At 43.1% G+C, this 19,545-nt stretch overlaps 1 protein-coding gene across 4 annotated transcripts in view; it reads right to left on the reverse strand.

Moving 5' to 3' along the window:
- The window catches only part of dcc (DCC netrin 1 receptor), a 109,904-nt gene extending 98,814 nt beyond the window's left edge, over window positions 1-11,090 (reverse strand). For 2 of the 4 annotated variants that reach the window (XM_029837888.1, XM_029837887.1), the window contains exon 1: window positions 9,084-11,090. In XM_029837888.1, coding sequence (XP_029693748.1) covers window positions 9,084-9,213 — 130 coding nt within the window. In that variant the 5' untranslated portion in view covers window positions 9,214-11,090. The remainder of the gene's footprint in view (window positions 1-9,083) is intronic. The other 2 variants (XM_029837890.1, XM_029837889.1) reach the window with 2 other exon arrangements.
- Window positions 11,091-19,545: the final 8,455 nt, after the last annotated feature.

Consider the following 19,545-nt stretch of genomic DNA (forward strand, 5'->3'; position numbering starts at 1 on the left):
GTTCTGCTGGAGTTCTGCGTTCACTTCTATTCAATCCAAAAGGCTTCAGTTATCCCCGTGGGCGCACAATTAATTGGCTGCACCCCTGTGGGCAAAAGTGTTGTTTTCCTCACTGATCTGTGTGTTACGTGTGTCATGTGTTTAAGTTGTCCTGTGTTGGGATACAAACTCAAACAAGGAAAATGTGCGTCATTTCGTACGTGTTCGTAGAGCTCAGCAAGGTCCCCAAATCTCTGCGACAGTTTCCATTATAGTGATGAGAAAGAAGATGTGAGAGACACACACACACACACACACACGCACGCACGCACACACACACACACACACACACACACACACACACATACACACACACACCCCTGACTGAGCTTTTAGTCTAGCAAGTAATCACACTTATGCAACTTTAGCTAAGACAATGTAAGAACACCATCATGGATTTGGAAATCTGCTGGCCCACTATGCTGAGAGACCTCTTGCCCTGCTGGGCTACAACATGCTGGACCAGGTCCATCAGCAGCTGAGAGCACAAGTTTGTGCTTTTGCTTAATACAGATAAACAGCATAAAGATGATGAGAAAGCCAGCAGACGACTCTGAGGGCTTCAGTAAGAACAGGAACCTGCTGGCACTTTTATATCCACGGACACAATTCACGGCCCCTCCCTTATTATCACAGCTGCTCCTCAAACACACGCACGCACACGCACACACACGCACGCACACGCACACACTCTGTGACTCCTAATAATGCTGCTCATGCACAGTTTAAGAATTAATCTCCACAAAGTAAAGTCAGCAGTTTACAGCCACACTGACTGCACACACAGTAGTTCAGACTGTACCCATTTAAATTCCCTAATTAAATTATAATTTACATGAGATTAAAGTCTTATGGGAGGTTCAACCTGTTTTAAGGACATTTGGGGAAAGCTGCCCTTGCTCCCACATTATTAAACCTCAAAATAGCTCGTGTGCATCCATATAAATGGACGTCTAGGAAGCAGCTAATCCGTCACACAAATCAGCCCAAACAAAGACACACACACACATACACACACACACACACACACAGAAAGAGAGCCAGAAGTGGTGTTTAAGGGTGGGAGTGGCAACTGGCCTTTAGAAAAGACCCAGCATATGCTGATTGTCCAGCTGCGTCTGTCTGCTCTGGCTCTGTTCATCTGCGGGTTTCCTGTGGTCCTAAAGGGTTCCACGGGCTTTGGTTCCAACTCAGAGGTCAGACAATGTGTGTGTTTTCATGTATGTTCCACAAAGTCCACAGAGAGACATGAGTGAGGACACGTGCAGGAAAATGTCTGATTAACAGAGTCTGTTGCTTTCAGGTATAAAAACAAGGAAGTAAAGCTCATTAGAAGAGCAGTGACAGCTCGGCTTGTTCATTTGAGAAGCATCTTATTAAACGGTTGTGATTCACTTTGCAGGAATGAAGACTCCATTTTTGCTGTGTGTTCACAAGATCAGGAAGCAGCTTACTTTGGGGGAGATGTGTAATCATGTAGATTATTTGATCTTGTCTCCATTTTAAATTCTCTTTGTTTTATCTCAGTCATATCACATCCTGATGGGTTCTGACCAACACTGAGAGGAGGATAAGCATCAACTTTAGAAGCACCTGACACAACATGAGCCGACAGGAAGAAGCTGTTTGACTTTGCAAATGTTCATATTCGGTGAGTGATGAAATATATATTGATGGAGACCGTTCACAGCAGCTCTTCCACGATTCTCTCTGGCATTCCAGCGACCCAAATGACTGACATCATGTCATTCTTTGGTTACTCCCTAACCCTAACCATTACTCCCTAACCCTAACCATTACTCCCTAACCTTAACCATTACTCCCTAACCATTACTCCCTAACCCTAACCATTACTCCCTAACCTTAACCATTACTCCCTAACCTTAACCATTACTCCCTAACCCTAACCATTACTCCCTAACCTTAACCATTACTCCCTAACCCACTATGGGTCACATAGTCAGCAGGACCATCAAGAACCTTTAAGAAGTCAAACTGCACCAACTAAAGCAAGTAACATGTTCCTCCATGGAGGTGGTCTGCAGCAAAACACCACGTTCTGTCCCAAACACAAGGCTCACAATCATTAAAGTCTTTGTTTTTTCAGGAATAACTGCTGTATTTCAGAAAGCATGGTTGATGCATACGCTGAAGTATTGCTCTGTATTAGAATTTTGTCCTTATTATTCAAACGAGGAATAATGACCTCTTTAGTTTTGCACACATTATTGGCTGAGCACTTCAGACTGACTCACAGCTGCTTCACTCAGCGCCTGGGCCCCGTTTCCCCCACTCATCACGCCTACACTTAAGTCATTCCAGCTAACAAAGGAAGCCTCCAGCCAGTGCTACAAAGAGCAGCGTCGTCTTCATTAGCTGGAAAATACAATTAAAGATGTTTATGTTGAGGAAGTTTATGTGAAGAAAGCAACCCTGTGTTTTCTTTGATTCCATTAAATAATTAGTCACATAAAGGGAGCTTGCTCAGTGTTGATTAAAGCAAAACAGACAGTAGAGGCAACATTTATGAGGCCATCTTCTGTGGGTGAGGGGAGACTGACTTTTACCCATCATGCACCTTCACCATGGAACCTCCTGCAGAACTCAGCACAGCTTCAGCGTTTCTCTGGATGAAGCCAAAAGGTTTGACTTGTTTAAGAGAAGAGTGGAACTGCTGTTAAGCTGAATCCCAATGCTTCCCAGAGGTTTTGAATTGTCTGCAAGGTTTCGAGTGATTTGCGCCCTCCTTTCTCTCGGCCAGCTCTCCCTGCAAAAAGAGATTCTATCTGCCGGCATTTACAGGTGAACTAAAGCTGTAAATAAAAAACCTTGAAATTAAATAGTCTGATGAAGCTGTCTCTCAGGAGGACCACCCCAAGGCCGGTGCGCAGCTCTGCTGAGGAAGATATGGTTGTTAGAACCACCGGCTTTAAAAGCAGATGATTGACAGCACCTCAGAGCCCACACAACAGCCTCTTGGAATGGTGGGAATATTTCAGCATCCTCTGTTCACTACTGACACTGCCGGGTGAATCACAAAACCATTACTTTCCAAGAGAAATGCTTCAGATGAGACAAGGAATGAGACCATAGAAATGGCTCTTACTGTAGTGTGGGTCCAACCAAATAGGTATTTGATTGTAGAGAAGTTTAAAGGGGCCATTTCCTGACAGTGAACCACAGAGGCTGCCGTGCTTGTGTCACTGGGAATAATCCCAGCACACCACGGACACCATTTTCCGTGAAGAAAAGGTTCAACTGGTCTAAAGCTAAGGCTACTGGTTTGGGATGAAAACCGGATGGAGCAAAGCAAATGCAACCTCTTTAACCCATATGAAGTATAAAACACATGACTTTGCACCAGTTTGTCCATGCAGAGGTCCATATTTAGCACCATTAACCCCCCCCCCCCCCTCCCCCCACACACACACACACCTTATTTAAGAAGATGCATCCTGGTGTATTTACAGCTACTGATTCATCCAATTATGACATAAATGCACTGTTACATCTCAGCGTACTCAAGCCTCAATTTACACTGTAGTTAAGTGTGTGTGCGTGTGTGTGTGTGTGTGTGTGTGTGTTAATAATTCATAACAGTCCAACTTTTCCACTTACAAGAATGTGCTGCTCATGTACACATATGAAGCTGTATGTAAAGAACAAATTGGGCCATCTTCTTTTATCATTATGGGATGTCATGAATAATTTCTGCAGGTTGGTTCATCTGCAGCGCTGCTTACGGTGCTTCTTATTCAGGCCATATTTATGTCATGTTGCAACCACGGACAAGAAACCAGAGCCCAGAGAGGAAATATGGAAACGATGCTGATGTTTACGTTTTTATCTCATCAATTTCTCCACAAACATGGCCCAACCTCCACCTCCTTACTGTTCAAGTCATTAAATAATAATATGTCAGTCATATGTCATGGCGCCCAATTCATTAAGGCAAATTAACAAAAATGATAGTAATCACTTGTAAGCTCATTTGCTACATGAACGGTGGCTGACTATTAGGATTAATGTTGAGTTTATCCTAGCATTATTAAAGAGTCACAAGTGTTGCGTGTAGCATGTGTGGGGGACGGTTTTAGCCTTTTAAAACACACTTCTACACACACGCTACACACTTCTGATGGAAAAGGTTTCCTCATCAAAGAGAAGAGAAGATGCTTTCATTTGCACTATACACTTTAGTAGTATGAGCAAACTACAAGGCCGGACGGGTCTCGCACGCGCACACACACACACACACACATACACGCACACACACACACACACACAAATAACATGTTTTATTCTTTTATGTCTTTAAAGGTGTATTTAATTAGCTTTAGGCTCATTTATTACTGTTCTTGTGTCAGTAATTCACTTTATTTTCAAGAATATTTCAGTTTCTGAGGTATATAATTTTAATTTAATGAGAAATGGATCTTGTCTCACATCTATAATTAGATTTTGGTCCCTGACTTTGTTCCATTTGGACTGTCTTAGATTTTTATACCGTACAAATTCCCTAAGCAGTAAACCAACAACAGTTGTTTGAGACTTTAAGACTAACACTTGGCTCCAGTTGTGATCACAATGTGACAGTCGTTGCGTCATCTGTTGAAGTGTCCCTGCAGTGGTGCTGACATCACACTGGGACATGAGTGTGAGCATGAGTGTGAGCACGAGCATGTGTGTGCACACCCCTGGCTACATTTTGCCGCTGATGCGCTTTGACACCAACACTGCAGGTGGTGAGTTCACATGATGACTGAGCATTACACACTGGAGACCTACTGACGTGTCCACAAGCTTTCCTCCTCTGGGGTGTGTGTGTGTGTGTGTGTGTGTGTGTGTGAGAGAGAGAGAGAGAGAGAGAGAGAGAGAATGCTTAAGTTTTAGTGACATTTCTCCTAAATCTGGTAATTTTCTTCAGTGTTGGGCTTTTTCATGGCCTCACCGAACTCTTCCCATGCCCGGGTCTTTGCCTCGGCAACAGCCGTAGCTGCGCTCCACTTGGCCTGCCGGTACCTATCTGCTGCCTCAGGAGTCCCACAGGCCGATAAGGCCCGATATGACTCCTTCTTCAGCTTGACGGCATCCCTCACTGCTGGTATCCACCAGGCCTGGCTCCAGGAGGGGTCCCCGGTGACCCGCATCCGGGCAAGGGAAACTTGGTACCAATGTTGTTTTTCATCATGAGGGGGTCCTGGGCTACGCTTTGTCTGATCCCTCACCTAGGACCTGTTTGCCATGGGTGGCCCTACCAGGGGCATATAGTCCCAGACAACGGAGCTCCTAGGATCATTGGGACACGCAAACCCCTCCACCACGATAAGGTGGTAGCCCAGGAGTAGTAGACATTGTAGACAATATAAAATGTGTGTTTATTACCATTTAGTACAGGCAACAGTGGCAGGAAACGCTCCTGCTGATGGACAGATGAGTAAAGCAGGAGGAGAAGCGAGTTCAAAGGCGTGACAGGAAATATAAATCATGACTGCCAAATCAATGTTATCTTTTCAGAAAATAACCCATCAAAACTGTAACTTTGCATTAAGAGATGAAGCGTTTTCATCTGAAACCTGTTCGCAACCTGTATTTACTGTGTGTGCACATGTGTGCATGTGTGCGTGTGTGTGTGTGTGTGTGTGTGTGTGTGTGTGTGTGTGTGTGTGTGTGTGTGTGTGTGTTCTAATGAGGATGCATCACTAATCTTTATAAGTGGCTATAAATCCAGCTAGCTGTGCAGGGGTGATGCCTGGTGGGGGAGGGGCAGCAGGGGTTGCTACTGGGGTGTTCAGTGAGCGTTCAGGATTCAATAGTTTCACTTGCTCACATGACACCTTTATGAATATTTATGAGCGGAATCTACTGCAGTCGGGGTGATCCATCTCATCTGGCAGGAGCCGTGGTGCTGCTGAGGAAGTGATTGTGTCCAGGATGTTTTTGGGCCTCCTGCCAAACACCACTGACCTCAGCGACTCGATCAGTGTGGGTGAGAACAGCGTTATGGAACCAAAACCCTGTGCACATGTGTGCCAACCCCCCTTCCGACCTCTCCTCCCAACCTCAGACCAACTTCCCCCAGCAAAGACAAACATTTCTCTTTAATGATCGTTTGGTCACAGCGGCTCGGCTGCACGCAGCAAACGTGTCAGGATCACACAGGATGCCGCACAAAAACCTGCGAGTTTGGTTCAGACACCCCGGGGAAGATTTCTCCCAAAACTACAAACTAATCGGGCCCGTGTGAGTAAATACTCCCCCTCATACTCAAAATTCAGTCGGTTGCTCGTCCCAGTTTACATGCAACGGAGAAAATCAGATAACTGACAGCGTCCCCCTCCTCAACACTAGGGGGCGATATCCATCATTTCAGCAGGTTGTTATTTGTCCTACATCATCACATAATAAGTATGTGGAGTCAGGTGGCACAGCAGCATTACAGACAAGAGGAGGATGGAGGATTCTCTACAGGTTACTGATTGTCAGATTCAGGTTCTGCCTCGTGCTCGCCACCAGTTGTTTGAACGTTTTGAAAGTTTTGGTTTTGTTGTTTTTGTAATTGTGCAGGTTGTGCAGCATTAGCACGTGTTGACTGTGAAAATCGTGAACAACACAAATCCAGTTGTTCAAAGAAGATCCACCTCCACAGGTGGTTTGTTACCAAAAATCTGATTCAAATGTCGACGTTGCATCACTGCAGCGCGACAAACAACGTCCGACATGTGTATGTAGCATGTGGATCACTCTCTTCTGTGTGAACATCCTGGTTTCACTCCCATACACGCCGGCAAAATCGCACTTTCTGATCAATCATCTGGATGTTACATTCAGAGAGAGAGGACACTGATATCAGTGGGGCTAACACCTGTACATGCACGTCCGCTGTCCTGTTATTGTCAGATTAAGGATATAATTTTTTTTTAAGCATCATGTAAATGTAGAGAGGAGGGCCGGCGGACAGACGGAGGGACAGATGGATGGACGGAGGGAAAAACATCTCCAAGACATCTAAACCTCCAGCCTATCTGATGGACTGTCTTCATTATGCTTTATTGTGTCGCCATTATTCAGCTCAGCTGACAATATAATACTGTGAAGGTTCCATTTTAATGTGATGTGTGATTAAAAGTAGCTCCTCCTGGATCAGATGCTCATTTTTACTACTGGTTTTTACTGGCTATCATCAGTAAATGGTTGAAAGGGCAACTGTAGGTGATCAATCCATGAATTTCACACATCTAAGATGATGTTTGAATTTAGTTTTGAATTAATTAATATGGTGATGGTGAAAGCAATCACGTCCCCATCTCACAATCAATATCCTGATATCAGGAGACAGATTAGCATGCTTTTCAGCAGCACGTAGTTGAGGGTGATCATTTGACATATAATTAGTGGATCAATAACCTATCATAAATTGAAGGACATCTGTGCTGTTGGGGACCTTTAGATCAGTGGGGGACTTTCATTTATTTTATTTGAAGCTGAGCTGGATCAATATTACATCAGCATGAAGAATCCTGCCGGACAAATGTGAAGATGTTATGCTAGCATAATGGGTTGGCTCAGTACAACAACCCTGAATAAAGGGCATGAAGTAAGAAAAGTAGAAATGAAACAGATGTAAGGAGAAAGAAGAGAACTGAGGAGACATTAAAGGTAGGAAAATAAGACTGACTGAGGTTGACATGGTTGACAACTTATGAATGCTAATTACATAATCAAAGTCAAGAAGGTCGCTGGGATGGACGTAAGGGTTAAATAGGATTTAGTGCAACAACCCTGTGCTTTGAACTGTTTAATCTAGGTTATTTAGAATGCTTCACAGCTTCCTGTCACTGTATCTAGCTCTACACTGATGGAAGCAGCTGATTGAACTCATCATAAACAACAAAATGAGCAGTCATTTAAATCACAGCTGAGGACGGAGTTCCTCTTTCCCAACTGTTCTGGGCGGTCAGTCTGGGTGTTCTCACACCAGGATGGTCCAGACGGCTCAGTCCAGTTGGACCTCTCTCACCTCCATTGACTTAGAACACTTGAAGGTGGACCCAACGGCCGAGACAACGTGGTAACAGCTGCTCAGTCGCACCGGTCCAGCACAAATGGCAGCGGCCAGAAAGAAAGGAGCACCAGAAAAGTCTCCTCTTCAGCCAGCTCGATCAGCACAGAAACGCTCCTCCGAGCATTTATCCATCTACACCTCCTCACTACTCCACATCTGCACGGGAGACATTTTCCAACTTTTTCTGCCTCTGCTAGCCTGCTCACAGTCTCACAGGCTAACACCGGCGTAACATACGAGCTTGAGGAGCATCTCCTGGTAATGTCATCTGTCTTTCAGTTCATCATCTGCAGCAGGGTCTAAATGATGACGCGAGGAATCGAACCTGCTTGTTGTGTGTAACCACCAAGCTGTCTCCCAAAGTGTGAGTAAAACTGTCAGCAGAGGATTTAAACGGTTGAGAAATCTGAGCGGCCCACAACATGAGCTGCTCCAGCTCTCTGTGTGTTTCAGCCCGCCTGTGTGTGCCTCTGCTCCCCGACCACCAATTAGCTTAATTAAAGCGTTTTGGCCATAATTTATTGATTGCGGAGGAGTCACCCAGTCAGATTGCTGACTGTTTAGTGAGGAAAATCACAAAGCAAAACAGCAAACAGCAAATGAGTATTGAAAAATGGTTCATCTGGGGTGTTTGGATACGTTTGGTCTTTATGAGCGGATGGACTGAGGTTTAGGGGTTTGGAGCAAACAGTCAAGCAGAAACTAGATTAGTTCGAGACCAGAATCACCAGCAGTCAAACCCAGGAACATGAAGAAGGCACATTCCAAATGCAAACAAGAGAAAGAGTGATACCTGCTGGAAGCTGCTGAACGGTGCCTTTCTTCAGAAAGACGCGTGCACACACGCACACAGGTAAGGGTTTTACATAGCAAGGGCAAGGACGCGCAACAACGTGTGACTCCGGTCTGCACCACCCGCACACACGCGCATTCATGCAAGCGCACAGAGGCGCCCAGCGTGAGATGAAAACGGACTTACCGTGCGCTGCGGGCTGAGCAGACAGGATCCAGCAGAGCAGCAGCAGGTAAAGTCCTCCTCTCCTCTTCATCCTGAGCACCACCACCTCCTCCCCGGCAGCAGCAGAGCACCCAGCCGACGGCAGCTCCATGCTGCGCTGCTTCACTTGCGACCAGGCAGAGGAACCGCCGGAGCGCGCACAACCCCGCTGACCACGGATGCCTTTAAACAAAACTACACAATCCGGAGTCACTTGAAATAAGAGGGGAAACGAGGAGGAGACCCCAACACAGGGTGGCGAGTCACACCGCTGATGATACCAATGAAGAGGAGGACGCAGAGGAAGGAGAAACGAGGGCTCAGGAAACCTCCCCTCTTCTCAAAATTTAAATGACCAGGTTAAAAAAAAAAGGAGGAGGGGGGTAAAGAATCTAAAAATCCATGGGAGTTTCCGTCTCTTCAAAGCCAAGAAGTTCCAGGAGCTATGAAGGCAGAGTCTCCATCACGCCTGGCCAGGTTCCTGCTGTCAGTGAGTTCCTTCCACTCCACGCTGCCTCCACAGAGGTCTGCTTCGTCTGCCGGGGAGGAGTGGGAGAAAGGGAGAGAGTGAAGGAAGGTGTCCAATCCACTCTCTCACTCCGCCGTGGAAAGGGAGGGAGGGGGGCTGGAGACCACAGATGAGTGTGAAGTCGTTGATCTAAAGAGGCTGGAGGTAAAGCCCGGAGAAGGAACCGGATCGGAGAGCTGGGGGGCCACAGGGCTGCAGAAGGAGCCGCATCACGGCGGCGGGGAGCGCCTGGAGAGATTAGTTGAACTCTCCTGCCCTCTCTGGTCGCACCAGGAACTTAATTACAGATCAGAACCCACTGTCGAGTGTGGCCACTAATCTATGTGGTTGTCGGCAAATAGTTTAACTATCAGAGGCTGATGGAGGATGCAGGTCAGTCCAGCCCCTGGCTAAACGTTTGCTAACATTAGTTAACTGAAATCTACACTGATTTCTTTATTATTATTTTTTTTATTATTTTTATTTTTATTATTATTATTAGATAACCAGACTTTTCTAGCTGTGGCAGCTGCCCAACAGGGGGCGATAGAGGTCCGTTAGTGTTTCCGATTTTTATAGTAAAAACCAATTACTGAACAATGAACAATCACTTATTTTAAGTGAAGGCTAGGGTGCCTAAATTAAAAACAGAAGTGATCCTTTCTGTAGGAAATAGACCATTGTTAATTTTTGAGGAGCGACGGGGGAACAGAAAACTTGCCCAGTTCGTTAATGTTTTGGGAACAGCCCGAGTGACGGGAAATGGTAAAAACACATCAGAAAAGACCGACCTGTGACAGTAGGGCCAGCTCTTTTCACTCCATTTGATCAAGTACACTTATTTACTGTAGCGACATAGACGATAATAGCTAAATGCTAATATCAGCTAAAAAAAAAATTCTTGTAACAACTGTGAGAAAGATGGCAAACTTCCTCGTAAAAGAGGTGATCAGTGCTTCAACAGAGCTCTACAAACTGCAGGTTTATCAGGCGCCGATTGTTCTCGCTTGTCAACGAAGGTAAAATCTCTCTAGCCTTTTTTGTTTGCTCGTAATCAGACTGCTTCACACTTCTTTTGAAAGAAATGATGAAAAAGTAACTCAGAAACATGTTCAGGGATTTTCTTTCAGTTTGTTTTCACATTTTTTTTTGTATCCATATTTCAATGGTGTAAATTATAATCATATTGTGCAATATTTTTTAGAAACCCGTGAGTTAATTAATGGCCCTCATTTTATTTGATGTACTCGACTTTTCAGTAAAAAGTTCATAAATTGTTATATGTTTATATCATTCTTGCCTGTGTATCATTTAGCATTTTAAGCTCAATAAATCCAAATAATATTGGACCTGGATTTCAAACATTTGAAAACCTTACCAGATCCTATGGCTGCTGGTCAGTGCAAAGGCAAATGAAAGAACTGTTGTTAGTAGAACTGTTTTAGGACTGTCTACCTTCCTATAATTATCTGCTCCAAAAAGCAGTATTGTTGGTGAAAAGACAACTTAGATCTAATCTCTTTGTCAAAAAAGTAAACAAATGTAGTAAACTAGAACCTTTAACTTCAGGTGAAATAGCATTTTTATTAACAGAAATTATACTTGTGTTTTATGGTCCCTGCAATCTTTTTATTTTGACAACAAAGCCCATTTCGACAATAAAAGAAAACATTAAAAAATTCAGTTTGCGGCATTTTCAGTCTACAAACATTTATCATGTCAGAAATGTTTTTGGTAAATATCAGTTATTGCCCACACCAGCTATATTAATATCAGCTATCGGTACATGCCAAACATATCAGTGCATCTCTATGCCTGAGTTGTGCTTTGTTTGTGTCTGATAATGGTACTCTAATTGTACGTAGAGAATTCAAGAATTTTTTTGAACACAACGTATTGGTCATGTGACCTCCCACCCCACCTGACCTCCACTATTGGGCCAGCAGAGTGCAGGCTTAATTTTAGCCTAATAATTGGCAGTTATCTCTCAGGTACTTTCTCTTTCAAAATCAGCTGTTTATATGAGTAGATGTCCACCTGTACCATGTCCACCAGTACCCTTTCCCTTAGCTACTGGAGCATGACTGTTGCATTGCAAGGACCAAACAGCATGACATAGAACTGCTTAAACCACTGTGAGCTGGTGAAGGTCTTTGGTCTTGCATCCAATACCAATTGCCACTATTATAAATTCTGGCAGCACTCGTCCACATGGTACTATCAACATCTTATTTCCAAATGCCTTTTCCACAGTTACTGTCATCATTTCTGCATTGGTTGGGGATGAAGAATGGACCATGAGTGCCTGGGAGAACTCTAAGTTGCACCAGGAAATGAGTGGACCATGTGTCCAGCAGGAGCTCATGTAGTGCCTTTTCCTTTCAGTTCCAGTGCTGGATGAGTTTCCTGACTGGGGAGCTTCCTTCCTCACTGGCGCGCTTCCTCACTGCTCCAGCCGCGGTGGTGTGTTGTTAGTGGGACGTGGGAGAGCTGTGGCTCTAGAGGAACCAACTTGTTGCATAAATTGTATATTGCTTGTATTATTAATGTATTTCTATGAACTATGCCTAGTCTCTCCTCTACCTGTCCTCCTCCACCTCCTCTCTCTCTACCCAGCCGGCCATCAGCAGGAGGGTCCCCCTACATGAGCCTGGTCCTGCTCAAGGTTTCTTCCTATTAAAGGGGAGTTTTTCCTTGCCACTGTTGCTTGTTGGGGGTCAGGCCCTGGGATTCTGGAAAGCACCTGGAGACAATTTTGATTGTAATAGATGTTATATAAATAAAGCTTGATTGATATAGCTTAGATGGCGTTCTCTGCATGGCTGTTATAACTGACAGGGTGGTTAAACAAAGTGGTAGTTTATTGGCATCAGTATTCCTGCTGTTCTCCAGTTGGTGGTAGACCCTTGGTGGTAGACCCTTGGTTCTGCAACCAATCAGGAAAGCCTCAGTAATTTATCCTCTCAGCTTTTTCATCTACCAGTGGTTCAGCTTACTCGCATGCTACAGTGCTTCTATTTCTTTTTTGATGTTTGAATAAAGCGTCGTGATGTTATGATCCCACTTCTGACACCATTACAGCAAGCTGTTGTTTAAATACCGCTACACATGTAACAGTAGTTGAAACACCTTCCCATAAAATGCACAGCCCAAAACATTAGTACACACCACACTACTAAACTTTTACATAAAATTCTCATTACTTCCATGAGTTCCATGGTGTCCCCATGTTTTTTTTGCTTTTATTTAGCACTACCATGTGAAATGTGCCAGACAATTGACAAATTGAGTTTGAGTTTAAATTCAGTAAGGATAAAGGCATAAACTGGACATCTAATTGAAACACAAAATGTCAGATATGTCTTCTCAGTGTCCACAATGTCAGGGTTAATAAAACCAAAAGGTGACAAGATGGATTTTTTTACAGCACTGAGGACTTCCAACTCCCAAAGCTTTAACATTTTTATGTGCAGTCTAAACTACAAATACAATGAAATACCTATTAATACAAATGAGAAATAATATTAGAGTGGGGTGTAGTTGCCTCAGGTCACAAATGCTCAAATATTTTATCTTCTGTCTGAGTAAAGGAGACACAAAGCATTAAAATGAATATGACATTTAATTGAAAAAAAATAAGTTGACTAATGTTGTTGAATGATTATTGAGAGGAAATAATCACCTCAACTTTGGGAGCAATGTAAGATGATGCACAGTTATTTATGGACCAAATGAAGAATACATCAGCCTCTCCTATATCTTGTCATTTTTAACTAAAAATATATTTTCAAGCACAAATGTTTTCAAAAATGTTTTCATTTAATGCATTTTTAGAATCAGATTACTGAAATCATCGTGCTAAACTTGTGTGAAAACTTGTGATGTCTGATTTGCTGTGGAAACACAAGATGACTGAACTCCAGGATCTCCTGAGGTGTCATGTGTAACAGATAACAGATAATAGAGACGTTCCGCCAGATGTTGGGCAATATTACAGGCAGGTTGCTTGTGAGTTTTGTATGGAAAAGCTTGAAATGGTAATTTCAAAGCACTGGTGGTTCTCTCTTGAGAGAACCACCAGTGCTTTGTGGTACTCTTCATGAATCCATGTTTGTCACCAAAGCTGCAAATGTAATGAGTTATTTATGGAGCATAAATAATTGATTTGCCACATATTCTACATATACTGCAATGATAGCATGAAAGAAAGTAGCCGTAGTAGAAGTAGTAGTAGTAGTAGTAGACGCAGTAGTAGTAGTAGTAGCAGTAGAAGTAGTAGTAGTGGTAGTAGTAGTAGTAGAAGTAGTAGTAGTAGAAGTAGAAGTAGTAGTAGTAGTAGTGGTAGTAGTAGTATTGAAGTAGTAGTAGTGGTAGTAGTAGAGAAATGAAAGAAATACTCCACCATTTTTAATGGAATCTTTGAAGCTACTTTTATATTAATAGGTTGATTTTTATTTGAACTGAATTTTAATGAAAATAAATCAAGTTGTACTGCCTATTGTTACAATTAACAAATGTTCTCACTTGCTGACCCCAGCCTGGTGCAGTTCTCTTTCAGTGTGCACATTTCAGGTTGAAACATATGAAAACACTAATTGGGCCACATGTTCAGGTGTTCTTTTGACACATGCACTCATTTACTCCTGATTAGGCTGTTCTGTAGAAACTGGGCCAGGACTGAAGGACAATAAATCACTTAGCTCAACATATCCTCAGCTGTCCTCCCAGCCACAGCCTACCTCCCTTGGTCCTCTCTCACATGAGAGTTGAGCCCCTCTGGAGGACAGATGAGAGACCCATCCAGTGCTTAGGGAAGGTAATAGATGTCCCTTTGTTCAGGGGTGGGGAGCCCAGTCCTACGAGGACACGATCCAGTAGGTAGACAAGCCTTTTCACCTGGAGTCCTATTTTCCTTGGTGAAAGCAACAAAATACCTCCTGTGTGCAACACCTGAAATCAAAAATTAATTTTTAGTCATTTTTGTTCAGGTTTTTAAGGGAATAGGGTCCTTTTTTAAATGAGAAACCATTAGCTATGCACAGATTTGGCAGGGAGGATCTAATCCAAACCCATTCCAATTCCTCCATTCTGCTATGCTCAGCTCAACCGGTTTGGGTTTCCAGTGGTTCCTCTGCCTACAAAAAGTACATTTTAATCATACAAGAGCTCTGGTGTACTCTGATAAAGAGTTCATGATTATATTGCTTTGTGCTCCTTCACTCCTCTTTATGTAAGAACATCACCTTTTACCTTTATTTGCCTGTCTGTCACAGTTAACGTCCCATTTTTAACAGGATGGAACTGAAGCAAAGAGCAGTTTGTTGGGCATTCAAGATAGATAGTTAGCAAATCTAGTAGTAGTAATATAATATTAGATAGCATCTGAATCTGCATGACTAATCATCCATCTGCATTGGAACAAGAAATAAAAACCTAGCATCTAAAATCTGCCCAAAAGTTTGATAATTATACTTCTGTCATAGAAACGGTAGTGTCACTCTGTTTGCAATGTTAATTGGTACTTTCTTCAGAAAATGTTTGATTTACAGAGCTTTCCAGTGACTTCAAGTACTCTGAACCTGGAAAAGGTCTTCTTGTTATTTGCATGTGTCTGTGAAGGTGAAAGCACCAGTATTAGTGAGGAATGGAGAGCATTGAATTAGAATTGAAGGCTTAGCTTTAAATGGAACACACACACACACACACACACACAAATGAGCAAAGAATTGAAGAGACTGGACCCAGTTTCTCTCCCTTAATTATAGTTTTGGGGGAATTGGGACCAGAATCGATGGCTGACAGGTGTTATCAGTTTATTAGCAGCAGTTGCATGCCAGCAAGTCTCTTGACAAGATTGTGATGTTGCAGCAATCCAAATAGCAGTTAAATGGAATGAACAAACTTCTGTTTGTGTCTGCCAGAGAGCTGCTGAATGGTATCTGCACGACCAAGCGGCAAAGTTTCAGCAAAGAGAGAAAGGAGAGCACGGAGCATTTAATCAATGCTGCTCAGTCAGGTATCGAGGAGGGGATGGGATGCAGGAATGTGAGAGGTGCAGGGAAGGCAGGAAGCTGCAGAGCACCAAACAAAGACCCCCTCCCCCCAACACAACCACCACCTGTGCATCACACCACCGTGATAAAATGTTAGGATTACTCACGTTTGCATACCATGAATAATTTCTACATGGTCAAAAAACAAATCCAAAACAAGGAAAAGAAAACAGATGGTTCCAGGCATATTGTTTGCAGCAGATAAGGCTATGATTTACAGATACTGATTTGTTTCAAACACCAGACTTTATGTCATTGTAAAGTACAGGAAATGATTAAAAAGACAAAAACTTGTCTGCTGTCATCAGTTCATCGCAGAACTGATATACTGGATTTTAACTATTTTTACAGTAACACTGATTACAACATTCTAGTTTTTGGATATGCTGTGGCTAGTTCTCTTTTGGGGCTGGATGGGTCATCAGCCCTAAAACTTGCTCTTGCTAAAAAAAAACTTGTTACTTGCTCAAGGGTACTTCAGAGACTGAGGGGTGTCCTGGCACCTGTTCCCTGCTACCACACCTTCCACCTTTTGCCCACAATCAGGGCTTGAACCAAGAACCCTCTGCTTTTAGTCCAGACCTCTACAGACTGAACTACCACCACCCCACTAGTGTTAAAAGAGTCAAATGGAGATGCTAAGGCTCCTCCCTGCAGTCTATGGGGAACAGTCACAATTGCACCCTGGAAAGAGTCCACCAGAGTGCATCACAGCAACACACCTAACCAGTACAATGAAGCACTACATATGGTGGGATGGCGGAAAGGTGCTTCACACTCAGTGAGGGAGGAATACATCATTACTATAATACATATATGCATTTAATAATGCAACTGTGTAATTTACGTAATATTAGACTATTACCAAACAATGTAACCCATTAAAAACAAACTAAAATATTTGAATCATTAAAATGAGACCGATGCATCATGGCCAAAAGATGGACAAAGACAAATAACGGGAGGGAATGTTTTTAGGGTGCAAAGGCTGTCGATGTAGCAGAAGCAAAAATGGTCTCCTGAGCTTTTAAAAGCCCCAGTTGTGCTTTTAGCAAAAGCAATAAGGACCTGTTATTATTTTCTTTTGTAAAATTTGAATGCTCCCCCGTGGTTAAAGTACTGCTGAGGTATCTGACTTATAATAAAAGCCTGGTGGGTCACATCCCTAAGCTAATTGAAACCATGAATGCTAAACGGGTTTTTGTTTGGTGAAAATTAATTGAAGGATTTTCTATGCACAGCACACAACATCATGCAGATGAGTAATAACTTCCAGTCTTATATCAGTGTCCTAAAGCTTGCTGCTAACAGCAACAGCAGTTCGCTGCTCCTCTTGTGTCCAGAACACAAATGCAGCTGACTTCATCAGATTGTTCAGTGACAACGAGCTACTGTGATTTGATCGTTCATTGTATGAAACATTTAGACACACGCATATGAACACAAGCAGGGACACAGGACTTGTGTCTGTTCTTTGGCAGCCTCCTTCTACCTTCCACCATTAGTATTCTGGTGGTGGCAGAGAAAGTGCTGCCAGCATCTATCGATCAGACATTTAGCTGAATGTTCTCATCGAACCGCCGGCTGCTGCGGACGGGAGGCACGTGAAGAGATTGGAAAACAGCCCCCCCCCCCCCCCCCCCCACACACACACACACAATAAATTACATGATTACACAAAAAGTGCTACGGCACCTGATAACTAACTAGTAATTGTGTTTGTTTGCTTTTTATAATCATTGGCTTCAGCTGAGTGACCTGAAGGAGGCCATCTGCAGCATCTAAACGTGACGGTGAAGGATGACAAGATAAACATTTTAGCCAGTGACTGCACAACAATCGTGATGAAATATAGCCAAATGCACTCGGCCAACATCACATTACAGCATGATGTCACAGATCACCTGGGAAGGTGATTTCAACAAAGATTTGTCTTCCTGGTGACTCCTAACATCTGTATTTCCTGTTGTTGGTATTACACACAGTGCATATATAATTTAAATACCAGCGTCATTGTTCATCATTGGGTTTGTTTTATAAGGTGTTGCACGAACCGTCCTGCTGTGACACCACCTCCCTGTCCAGGAATGGGAGGGTGACACCTCCTAAACTTTTAGGTGTAGTTCCAAAGCCTTCCTGGTTTGGATAACTTATAGTCAGTAGTTGTGTAGATGGAGCAACTATGCTGATGGTTAGAGCAGGCATGTCTAACCTGTAGCCATCACCTCAGTTATGATAATATCATCATCTTCATGTCTTTAGGTTAGAGACAAATTCATTTCCCCCTGCCATTATTGCTTCCTCATTTTTGAGGTTGGGCTCTGTATAGTTCTTAAGCTACATAAAAAATGTAGCAATGAATTTAATCACTTTTTGTCACTGCCTCCTTAAGAGTCTGTTGTTTAAATCATTTTGATGGCTATTTTGGCTCTGTTGGTCTGCACCAAATAACAGTTCTGACCAAAGCCCTCCTTTTGACAGCTGCAACCCGTCCCTGAAGTGGGCTGGACACCACTGACCTTCATGATTATGGTTGTAATTGCAGGGAATAATGGTCAGTGTCATCAAAGAAAAAGATTAGATGCCAAGCCTGTTTACAGGATGACAACCAGTGGTGGGACAGCAAGGCCTTCTCTGCAGTTTTTTGTAAAGTTATTCTCTTCTGTAGAGTGTGTTCTCTTCATGCAGATTAGGTCCACTTGGTCCACTTGTGCTTTACCGGTAAAGATATGTTGTAACAAAGTTCGGTCATCATTAGACCAGCTTGAACCAGCAACACATTCAAACATACAAAAAAAGTCTTGACCTCCTTCTCATCAAACTTGGGTACCAACCTGAGATTACTGGCAACAGCTGCAGACATTTTACTTTCCATAACATTGTTAATTTTTGTATTTCCAAATCTAATTTCAATCAATCTTTATTTATATAGTGTCTGTTGCAATCAAAATTGTTTCTAGGCGCTTTACAGAATTTCCAGAATCTAGGGCCTGATCCCCAACAACCTGAACCCCCCAATTGAGCCTGAACCCCCCAATTGTTCTGTTTTGTACCTCAATCTTTCTAAATTCTTCTTATGCCCAATTTTCTCAAGAGTTCTTTTAGCTGTTCAGACGTTAAAGTGATACCTTACCTCCCCCACCAGGCAGTACATCACTTTCTTGCGGTTTGCTTTCAATCAATCAATCAATCAATCAATCAATCAATCAATCAATCAATCAATCAACCAACCAATCAATCAATCATTTTTTATTTATATAGCGTCTTTAACAATGGCAATAAACCTGATTCTGATTCTGATTCTGATTCTAAGAATCAAAATTGTTTCAAGGCGCTTTACAGAATCCCAGGGCCTAACCCCAAACAAGCAACAGTGGCAAGGAAAAACTCCCCTTTAACAGGAAGAAACCTTGAGCAGGACCAGGCTCATGTAGGGGGACCCTCCTGCTGATGGCTGGCTGGGTAGAGAGAGAGGATGTTATTCTGATGAAAGCTTTTTCAAAGAGGTAGGTTTTAAGCCTAATTTTAAAAGAAGAGATAGAGTCAGCATCCTGTACCTGGACAGGAAGCTGGTTCCAGAGCAGGGGGGCCTGGTAGCTAAATGTTCGGCCCCCCATTCTACCTCTAGACTCTGGGGACCACAATAGACCAGCATTCTGAGAGCGGAGCGGTCTATTGGGCTGGTAAGGTGTCACTAGCTCCTCCAGGTAGGATGGAGCTAGGCCTCTGAGGACCTTGTAGGTCAAAAGAAGGGTTTTAAAAATTATTCTAAATTTAACGAGCAGCCAATGAAGAGATGCCATTACAGGAGTAATGTGATCTCTTTTGTCAATACCTGTCAGAACTCTGGCTGCAGCATTTTGGATCAGCTGGAGGCTTCTTA

This window comes from Takifugu rubripes, chromosome 6 (assembly GCF_901000725.2).
Source record: "Takifugu rubripes chromosome 6, fTakRub1.2, whole genome shotgun sequence".
NCBI classification, from domain to species: domain Eukaryota; kingdom Metazoa; phylum Chordata; class Actinopteri; order Tetraodontiformes; family Tetraodontidae; genus Takifugu; species Takifugu rubripes.